Consider the following 11484-nt stretch of genomic DNA (forward strand, 5'->3'; position numbering starts at 1 on the left):
TCAGAAGGCCAAAATAAACACCTTCCATGCTACGGGGGTTGCCATGGGGCCTCCATGCTACTTTTAGCCCAAGACCTTTTAAAAGATACTAACTTGGGACATTGATTGTTCCCCTCTCTCCACCTTTCCAACATCACCTGCCTCCTTTGATTATTAACCCTTTGAAGCAGGGACCATGTCTTCACATGAAGTTTAGACAACACCCAGTCAATAGGGACCAATCCTTAGCATGCACTTTGAACACTACCAGAATATAATTATAGTATATACTTGAAGCTTTATAAATTCAGTACATTATTGATGGGTTGTGTGGTTAAGCTTTTTTGTAAAAAAGGTAAGTGGTGCAAGCCTTACTTACTCTGGATTCATAATCACAGAGATAGGGGTGGCATGCTCCTGCTTTGAGCAGGGGGTTGGACTAGATGACCTCGAGGTCCCTTCCAACCCTGATATTCTATGATTCTATGATTCATGCTCTGGCAGTGAGCACCAGAGCGGGGGGCTAATAGCCAACAATCGATGTAAGTAATACAATGTTTACACGAACGATGCATCTTAAGCGCTACGCCTCTCATGGAAGTGGAGTTATTAAGTCTATTTACTGGGCGACAGATTGGTGCGGGCAACATTTTAGTGTAGATGCTTACGCAGTTAGGTCAAGGTAAGCTGCCTTATGTCAGCCTAACTCTGTAGAGTAAACCAGGCCTGACTTTGTTTCTCTCCAACTTCTCTCAGGCTGGCAAGCATCTGTTTCTTGCCAGGTTCCTCCATAATTTTAAACAGCTCCAATTTTTCAGAGGATCCTATCAACAGTTTGGTATGGAATTCTCATTTATTCCATTGCTAAATATGTAAGGGTTGTTCTGCACCTCTGGTGTTTAGGATGGGATCTTTTCAGCAAGTGGAAGTGGCTAGACCTGAGCACAATGCCAAACATGCTGAGGCCTGAACCTCTCCATGCCTCTTCAGTAAGATAAGGCCTCAATTTACCATAGCACAGCACCAGCAATGATTAATCTATTAGCTTTGATTCACTGAAAGAAAGATCAAAGGGTTAGGATAATGCAATCATGTTTCCTGAACAATGGACCTCAGTTTGCTTAAAGTCAGGGTGTTCCTCATACACAACACCCTAACATGAGCGCCTTATAACATTTTTAGATTCTAATTTTTTTTCATACAGTGATAAGGAATATGGCTGGTTGAAGCAGTGAGGGGCAATGTGAATGTGTGAGAGTAGTACGGAAGGTGTGGAGGTTGGGAAAGTGCAGGAAGGGGGAGGGAGGGATTAAGGGGCTGTAGAAAGGGAAAGGCGTTCTAGGGTGGGAGGGGATGGGGGGGTGAGAAGGGATGGACTATGGGAGGGAGGACCTGGGGATGAGTGGCAGAGGGAGTGGGGGCTCCCCCATCAACCCTGCATTCTTCTCTCCTTTGTGCGTGCTGGAATCTGGGAAGCACCACACCACTGTCCCTGCCCCCCACCATCATGTGAAACAGGATCTGGTGTGAGGAGTGTCTGAGCCCCTCTCCTTATTCCCCATGTGAGCTGGGTTGGGGGGCTGCTCCTCTGGGGGCCTGAGCCTCTATCTCCCATGAGGCAGGAGATGGGGGCCATGCCCCACCCCTTTCCCACTCCTTTGTGAGCCAGTATCTGGGGGGTCTCTGGGTTGGGAGCTCAGAACAGGCATGCCACCGGCACAAGCACTGGCACTAAGGAGGAGGTAAGCACCCACTGACAGGAATGGAGAAGTCCACATGTCGCAGAACTATTGTTTCACATTGTATTCATCTCCTTGGGGTGTTCTGAGCTGAACAAGAACATAGCATTGAGATGAATGGGCTAGTTTACACCATTTTGAACCTCTTATGTTGCACATAGAGCCCCTTCTCCACAATCTAAGCCCAGATCTTGGCCGTTTCTATACTCCGGAGACTGTAGCTATGCAAACATGGCCCTGTAGCATAGATACAGTCTATAGTGACCAAAGAGGTTTTTCTATTGCCGTATGACAGCAGGCATCAAACTTCATTGCACTACGATCCCCTTCTGCCAAGAAAAATTACTACATGACCCTGGGTGGCGGTGGCCAGAGCCCAATCCCCTCCACCCTGGGCTTAAGCCCTTGGGCTTTGGCTTCAGCCCCAGGCAGTGGGGCTCAGGCTTCATCTTCAGTCCCAGACCCTAGCGACTAATGCTGACCTGGCGACTGCATTAAAATGGGGTCCCGACTCACTTTGGGGTCTTGACCCAGAGTTTGAGAAACAGATCATGGACTTATGAAAAAGCTAGGTTGATGGAAGCATTCTTTTGTCAACCTAGCTGCATCTACACTGGGAGTTAGGTAAGCATAGCTACAGCACTCGGCGTGGATTTGTCACACCCCTGAGCTCTGTAGCTGTTGACCTATATGTAGACCACGCCCCAGCATCTTCACTCTCCTGTCTTTTCTTCCCTCCAATTGGTACAGGACACTTCTCACAGCCCCCCCACATTTCCACCTCCTCCTGGTCTGTCCAAGCTTACTGGGGGCATGGAATCACAAAGAGGAGAATGGAACTGGTATGGGGGGCTCAAAGGAATGCATGGGGGCACTGACGCAATGGCATGACAGGGGACATGGTGGTGGTGTTGGAGTAGTGATACAGAAGTCTGAACAGTGGAAGGGAAAATATGCAGGCTGCAGCAATGACAGATGTGTTGGAACTGTGCAGGGAGGAGTGGAACTATTCAGTGGGCGTTGTTGGGGAACTTCAGTCTCTCCTCCCAAAACTTCCACATCCATCAATGATACGTCTACAGCCCCTATCACTCTAGTATCAGTGCACCTCATGATCTTTAATGTATTTATCCTCATAACACCCCTGAGAGACAGGAAGGTGCTATATAATCCCCATTTTTGCAGATGGGGAACTGAGACAGAGCGACAAAGTAACTTGCCCTGGGTCATATAGGAAGTCTGTCATGGAGCGGGGAATTAAACCCAGGTCTCCCAAGGTTCAGATGCTAGCCAGTGGACCATCCTTCCTCTCTCGCACTGCCTCAACTCTATCCCTCGCTTTCAGAAACATCCTCACTACTACTATGATCCCTGCACTGTTCCTGCATCCTCTCACCCAGCTGCTTAACCTGTGTCCCCCAAGTTGGTACTTTCCTCTCTGTGGAGAGGGAGAACCATGCTGTGATAAAAGTGCATAAACCTGTTTTTTTTTTTAATCAATTTTTAAATTTCATTTTAGAATTAAATTTGAAATGACAACAACCTATATTAAGGCTTAAATTTACTGTATTGAAATAATGTAAATTAAACACACAAAAAAACTAGAAGCCTGACCAGCTGCCTCTAATTAATCTTTGATTCTCACACCCATATCATTCTAATTCAGCCCTCATGTGTATACATACATTATGACACAGTCTAGTTACATGATCACTGCCACCTGTACCTGTATTCCCTCTGTAATCCACCAATAGCACCCACTCTTAGGCTTCTGGCTCCCCAGCCATCACCTCACTTGGACAGAGACACGTACCTCACTTCCTTCTGACCCGGATATTTCCAAGCTACACAGTTCCCCAGTAAGTCAGTCTGCCCAAGCAGGCCTGCTTTGTTTTTCTCCTCAGAGGCATAATTGCATTAACTGCTCACAATTTAAGGTCCAACACAGCTTTTCCTAAACAAGCACATTTATTCTTAAGCATTACAGAGGAAATATTAGAACAATAAAAGAGCCTACATGCATGCTAATAAGCTTACCAGAGATCACCCCAAATTCCAACAAGGGCTCTGGCAGGAGTCAAACCCCACCAAGCGTGTTTTCCTGTGGTTACAAGTTCACAACAGCTGTTAGCTCAGAACAAATACCTCCATGAATCTGTGAGTCACTCCTTTATACAGTTTGGGCCTCTGATCTTGTCCTCGCATAAAAGATGATCAGCAGACAAAGGTCCCCTCCTCAGGGCAAAGCTTCAAACGGCTGCATTCTTACATAACTGGACGGGGTACATTTGCATATCCTCTCCCTAGAGATTAACTGGAAAACCCACTTAACTTTAAAAGTTCATTCTTGTCTGACACATTGTGTTAAATAGTCCTGTGAAGCTGCTAACACTTTCCCTGGTTTTCCTTAGTCATGTCTTCCTCCAGAGACATTACATACAAGCCCACAATAATACATAAACAATTGCATTTTTAATACAATGAACTCTTAAGATACTTAAACTTGATTCAGTAAGATTTAACTTAATTTAATACTATTTGTCAAGGAAATTGCCATCTCTCACAATCACCATTTTTTCCATAGGACACCTGCTTCCCTTCAGTGCACAGGAGGGACAGTACCCAGGGTTTAAATCAAGGTTGAGTAGAGAATGAGTTGTTTGTAGGACCCTTGCCTCATTTGCTGAGAAAGTGGAAGATGTGCAGTGAATGAGACACTGGATTAGAGAAAGGATGATCTCATGTGGAAGGCAGCTGAATGCTACCCTGGAGAATTAGATTTGATCCCTGCCTCTGCCAGAGAGTTCGTACATGATACTGAGCAAGTCACAAACCAAGATTTTCACAAGTGGCCACTGTGTTCATTTTTTAGGTACTCATCTTGAGACACCAGGGATCTGATTTGCAGAAGTACTGAGGACTCACAACTGCAACTGAGGTCAATATATATTCAGAGCCGAGCTCTCAAAGTACTACTTTGAAAAAATCAGGCTCTTGGCTCTCAAAGTGGACACCAAAAATTAGCTGACATTTTAAAATGGAAGATATGAAGTCACCTCAAGTGGGTGTTGTAAAGATAGCTCTTTACAAACACTAGTGAATTTAAGATACTACAATGACAGCACTACATGCATCCGACGAAGTGGGCTGTAGCCTTCGAAAGCTTATGCTCAAATAAATTTGTCTCTAAGGTGCCACAAGTACTCCGGTTCTTTTTGCAGATACAGACTAACACGGCTGCTACTCTGAAACCAGTACTAATTCTGTATTCAGAGCTGGGTTTGGATAGCATGCATAAATCATGCATGGGCCACACACTGAATGATGAGGATAAAAGAAATATTGAATAGCTACTTGTTCAGTGACCATCATCTAACCAGTTCACTGAATGACATAGGGGGCAAAGACTATCATAATGCACAAAGGGGTGAGATTAAGGTGGTACCTTACTTAGGCCTTGGTCCATTCCATGTTTTGCTGCACATTGGACTACCGACAATTGCCATCTTTGCCTGTCAACTGCCCTTCTCTCCAAGTCTTTCCATTTCACACTGAGATGCTTGATGTCGTTCAGAATTGTTCATTTCCATGTTATTCACGGTCTTACTCTTTCTTCTTGCATTTTCTGGCTTTCGTTCAAGGGCGGTATTTGGTAAGTGTTCTTTTTCCATTCTCAGCACATGTCCCAGCCACTGATGTCTTCTTTTGTAGATTTGTGAGAGGGTGCCTTGTCCAGTAATTTTTTCAGACTTCTTCATTCATCTTCCTATCTCTATTATTCCCAATCTTCTTCTCAGACATTTGTGATGAAATGCATCCAGCTTTTGCTTATCTTTCTTGGTAAGTTGCCATGTTTCACTGCTATATGTTGTGATGGCGATAACAATTGCTTTCTACACATTCAGTTTTGTCTTGAGGGAGATGTTTTTGAGTCGCCAGATGTTTTTGAGTTTTCCAAATGCAGCTTTTGCCTTCCCGATTCTTCTTAATTCTTCAGAACTAGTACCATCTTAGCTGATGGCACTTCCAAGATACATAAATTTGTCCACCTTCTCCAGTTTCTCTTCAATTTTTATTTCTGTCCCTGTAAGCCCCATTAACATAACTTTACATTTCTTTGCACTGTATCTTAAATCTATCTTCTCCATTACTTCTTTTACTTGGTTTTTGCATTTTTGTAGTCCGTTGGCATCTTCATTAATAAGAGCGATGTCATCAGCAAAGTCTAGACCATAGTCTTGAATTGTTCCATGTTAGGCCACATGTATCACTGTCACATTGTTTTAAATCATAGTTGATGACTAGCATAAACAAAAAAGGAGACAGGACGCACCCCGCCTTACACATGTTTTGATGCTGAATGGCGTACTCAATTCATTTTCAATTTAATGCAGCATTTTGAGTTGGCGTAGAATACCTTCATAATGTTGATTAATTTTGTTGGAATTCCATATTGTTTCACATTTTTCCATATTGTTTCTGTTTACACTATTGAATGCCTTTTGAAAGTGCACAAAATTGATGACAAGACAGCCTTGGAATTTCAACTGTGTTCACAATAATCCATTTCAGGGTGAAAATAGCATCTGTGCACGATCTCCCGTGTCTAAATCCTGATTGTTGATCACGTAGGATGGTATCTCTCTCTCTTTTCATTCTGTTCAGGAGGTCTGCTGCTAATACTTTTCCTGTGACAGACTGAAGTGTTACTCCCCTCCAATTTGAATTGTTTAGATCACCTTTCTTTGGTAAATTGAGTATGATACTGAGGGTCCATTCTTCCGGCATTTTCTCCTCCAGCCATATTTTCTTGCACAGCGAACAGATGACTGATTCCATGTCTTCGCCTCCAAATTTAAGCATCTCAGGATGAATGCCGTCCAACCTAGGTGTCTTGCTATTTTTCAGCTTCTGCAGTGCTTTTTTTACTTCTTCAATTTTTACCTCAGATAAACCATTAGACCTAGATATAGATGTATCATTGTTAAATTCCAGTCTTGTCATTGGTTCTGGTTGGTTTAGCAGTTCTTTGAAGTGTTACATCCATCTATTTTCTTGTTCCTCCTGTGTTTTTAAAATTTCTCCTTGTTTCCCTTTCACTGGGACATTTCCGAATTTTGATCCATATCCTGTTAACTGTTTCAGGATAGTGTAGACTGTTCTTGTATCATTTCTTTCCCCGTCAGCTTCACTAACCTTACTTTCAATCCCATTTTGCTTATCCTTTTTGCACTTTTTTTTTACTGCTTTGTCAAGGTTCCTGTAGATTTGTTTTGTTTCTTCCGTCGCATGTTGTAGTACTAGAGCCTTTTGTTTCATTCTTTCGTCTATAATTTTCCATGTTTCTTCTTCCACTGTTCTTTACTGCTTCCTCTCTTTCTACCAATTATCTTTTCAGCTGCTTCTAGCGTAGCTGTTTTGGAAAGATCCCACTATTTTTCCACTTTGTTTTCCTCAAGATCTTTAAGGCCTCAAACCTGTACTTGACCTCTATCTGGTACTCTTTTCGCATCCTGCAACCTTGTAGTTTCTGTGTATTGACTAATCTGTCTGTCTTCTTTCTTTTTGAGTGCTTTAAACTTCAATTTGATGTCTGCTTTCAGCAAGTAATGATCGCTCCCTATATCTGCTCCTCTGAATACTCTTGTGTCTAACACTAATGTTTTCCACCTCTTACTAACACAGATATAGTCGATCTCATTTTGTGTAAGGCCATCTGGTGAAATCCACCTCTTTTTGTGATGTTTTTATGTTGGAAGAAAGAATTGCAGATACTAAGATTGTTTTGGGCACAAAATTCAAAAAATCTTGTGCCATTGTCTGTCATTGTTTCAGCTGTATGTGGGCCGATGATTGTTTCCCAACCTCGTCTTTCATTTCTGATATGGGCATTAAAATCTCCCATAACCAGGACAAAATAGTGGTTTGGTATTTCTTTCATTACATTGTTCAATTCTGCATAGAATCTCTCTCTGTCCTCTTCATCTGTATCGTTTGTTGGAGCATATGCCTGGATTAGGGTACACTTAATGTGCCGAGAGTGGAATCTAGCTGCCAGTTGTACAGTCACCCTTAATTCTGGCATTTCTTAACTTTGGTGTGTTTGACTTTGCAACCTTTATGTTTTTTAACAGAGATTTTAGATGTACTAGAACATTTAATATACCCAAAGACACCTTTCAGTATGAGCACCTTGTAAGTTTAACTGTTAAAGCCCTAGTGAATTAACAGGCAAATATTACTGCTTTTTACTGACAATTTTACCTTTTTCAATTACCTGGCTCCCATTGATAAGTTTGTTTTTGCAATTGACAGTTTAAGGATCAGTACTTTTCCTTCCCTCTGTACACAATTTAAGAAAGTCATCTCTACATTTTTGTATTTCTGCACTTTTTTAAATGTTAGTAATGAAGAATACTAAACATAAGCACCTTAAATCAATAAAACAGATATATTTTCAACAACTCTTTACTAGGAATAGCATCACCTGCTCCTATTATTAATAATGGCCAATACAAAGCGCAAGCAAATAAGTTTTGTAAAGTGCCCTGAGACTGGAGCAAACTGTTGAAGGGTGCAGGGTTTAGTGATGTGAGTTCTCTACTGGAAACACGCTGTTGCTGGCCATAGGAAGTCTGACAGGAATTTACAGTGAGAATGGACCCTGCGAATTAGAACTCCTATGAAAAGATATAGAGCAAGATGCAATCCATGAGTACCAGGCATCTTTCTATCTAGGTATTTATAGTGTAGAAATAGTGAGCATAATTAAACCAAACAGGGCACCTGTGCAGAGCCCTTATATATTCTGTTCACATTCATCTCATTCAATTCTGCCCTACATGAAGCTTTGAAGGTTTCAAGGGTTGTCCCAAATAGAGCACATTGCAATAATCTTGTTACAAGGGCATGGATCCAAGTACCAAGACATGCACCAGAGAAACTGTCTCAGCCTCCTGAACAGCCTTAGATGGAAAATGACACATCATGGTATTCTCGGCTGACAGCCAGGAACAGCAATGGATCAAGAGTAACCCAAAGACTGAATCACACTGAAAAGTGTGGGACATACACCTCAAACAGAAGACATTGTCAGCCCCCACTCACTCCTCTAACATTTTCCTGTATCTAGGAGCACAGCTTCCATCATATCCAGGATGAGCCTAAGCCATTCTCTACCATATACTTCCTCAGTTCTCTCAAACAGTTGGAAATCCCAGGAACTGTAGTATCCACGTTTAATCAAAAAGAATCATAAGGTCTAAGAGTCATCCACCATTGACAACCCTACTGCCCCTACCAGTTGAAACATGCACATAAATAAGATGGAACCCTGCACAAGACAACCCCCTGCAGGGAAGAATAAGCACCTCTTACTACCCTTTGGAGTTATCAAAAGAGCAAACCTACTGAAGCATCTTCACATCCATTCCCAAAAGCTTTGCAAAGAAAGTCAACAAAACCTAGTGGCCACTGGTATCCAAGGCTATTTATAATTGACACAAGACTAGCATGGATGTTTTGCTTGTGCCCATACCACCCTCTCATGGCTATCTCCAGCAAATGCCTAAAATCAGACTGATAGACGGAATCCATGTTTGAAATCGCAGTAACAGAAGCTGCATCATTTACCACCTATGCAGATATACCATATCCAAGAGACTCTCTCTAAAAATGGGTCACTTGAATATTTTCATACAAGTTTAAGAATAATTTAAAATAAATTAAAAGTGTGAATATTTGTTAATAGCAAGTAACAGTAATTTTCATCATCTTGTAAAGGTGAACGAGAAGATTTCTGCATGGACTAGTGAGTTTTCAGGACTATTTTGCAAGATCTTGTTAAACACTTTCTATGGTTACAGAACATTTTCCAAAGGAAATCTACATAGTAATTATTTTAATTATTTCCTTTACATGTCAGTTACTTATGACTCAGTGAAGGTGAAAACGGAAGCATAGGAAGAGGAACCAATGCGTGATCAGACCTCAAAAACATTCCTAGGCAACAGCTCCCAACTCTGATACTATATATCACACCGAGCTATTATAACCTCTGGTTGTGGCAAGTCTTATTTTATTCTAACTGCAACAAGATGAAACTGCCAAACTGTAATTTCAGATGTGACACATGAACCCAATCTCTATGAAAGCACTATAATAATGAATCACCAATACTGGCAACAGCATTTTTTTTTTTAATTAAGATAATATGTAGGGCTACTTTTATGTCTGAGATGTGTTATGTAGTTCAGTGGAGGCACTGTCACTTGTAGAACAAAAAAGATTTTGGACCTGAGGAAAATTGTCAATGCTTAAAATGATAACGCAAAACAACCCATGAACTGAGAGGGTATTTTAATACTATCTACTTTCCAATTTCCAGAATTTTAAATGTTTAAGTGGTATTCCTTGTTATACAACTATTTTATTTTTAAATTAAGATTTTGTTTGCTAAGACTGATACATTTACTTAATCTGTTATTTTAAGCTTCTCTTGAAGGAATTCATCAGCATCCATATTTTAAATACCACTGACAGAAGACTGCTATAGATTGACATGCACAGACAGGAAACAAAAAAAAGAGTTTAATTGCATTAGCTCCAAGTTTCTTTGCCTCTGCGGATTGTCTTTGTGTAAGACAGGTGACTTCACAGAACAAACTAAAAGTGTAACATATTAGCTCTGAGCACCCAAAAAGCATGCGAGGCACAAGCAAAGCTGCTCTCTACCCTGAATAGTTTATAACCTAAATTCAGACATGAACCTCCATGAAGACCAAAACAAATAAAATAGGATAGGGAACAAGGGTTACAGGAATGAGGCCAGGTGGTTACATTGTGAAACATCTAAACATCATGATAGAAATGTTAAGCCTGTTTGGAATTATTTGCTACCCATAAGCAGCAGAGCAGAGCGTAGGGCCCACACAAACAACGGTTTATTTAACATTGTTCTGAAACCGCAGAGGCTACCAAGTTGGTCAGGAAGCCGCAGGGGGTGGTCAGCAGATCCCACAGAAGAGGCTGTAAGGGAGCTCAGGGGAGAAAGCAGCGTGGCCAACCTCCCCCGGAGTGTATTCATAGTGGGGAAGAGAAGGGGGGGGAACTAGCGCCCCCCCGACAGGCCGCTGGAAGGGGGCAGGAGCAGCGGCGTGGTCGGCTGGCTCCGGATAACTGAGCCGGGGACAGGGAAGCCAGCCCCAGAGACACACAGTCGGGTTGGCGGGGAGAGTGGTGGGGCAGCGGGGGCGCGCCACCCCAGAGGCTGCCAGCGGGCAGCAAGGAGGCAGGCAGCCCCTGGGGCCACCCCCACGGGAAGCGGCTGCCGACCAGGACGGGGGCGGCGCAACACGGCAGAGAAGAGGCACATCGGGGCGGCCTGCCAGCTCCAGAGACAGGCGACTGCGGGGAGCGCGCCCCCCCTCCGGCTGCAGGGCGAGGAGTGTCCCGGCTGCCCAGCCAGTCTCCCGGCCCGGGCAGCCGAAGTAGGGCGCGTTTGCGGCCTAGGCTGCTCCGCTTCCGCCCCCGCGTCCCCACGGGGCCCCGTACTCACATCTGGCTGACCAGCTTCTGCCGGAAGTTCGCGCTGCGCCAATCGGTCTCCTGCCCAGACACGTCCATCCCCGCTGCTGCTACCGCCGCCGCCGCGAGCCCGAGCCCCAGCCGCCGCCGCCGCGCTTCCCTCCGCCGCTGACGACGATCCGCCACAGGCTAACCCGGAAGTGACATCAACTTCCGGCGCAGGGGGCGCGCTACTGCGCTG

The 11484-nt window shown here is 43.5% G+C and overlaps 1 protein-coding gene across 4 annotated transcripts in view; it reads right to left on the reverse strand.

The window, feature by feature from the left end:
• Nucleotides 1-11428, reverse strand: part of MED15 (mediator complex subunit 15) — a 45048-nt gene extending 33620 nt beyond the window's left edge. For 2 of the 4 annotated variants that reach the window (XM_054006157.1, XM_054006154.1), the window contains exon 1: nt 11275-11427. In XM_054006157.1, the coding sequence (XP_053862132.1) occupies nt 11275-11342 (68 nt within the window). In that variant the 5' untranslated portion in view covers nt 11343-11427. Of the gene's footprint in view, nt 1-3863; nt 4033-11274 lie in introns of all 4 variants that reach the window. The other 2 variants (XM_054006156.1, XM_054006155.1) reach the window with 2 other exon arrangements.
• Nucleotides 11429-11484: the final 56 nt, after the last annotated feature.

This window comes from Malaclemys terrapin, chromosome 16 (assembly GCF_027887155.1).
Source record: "Malaclemys terrapin pileata isolate rMalTer1 chromosome 16, rMalTer1.hap1, whole genome shotgun sequence".
Lineage (NCBI taxonomy): Eukaryota > Metazoa > Chordata > Testudines > Emydidae > Malaclemys > Malaclemys terrapin.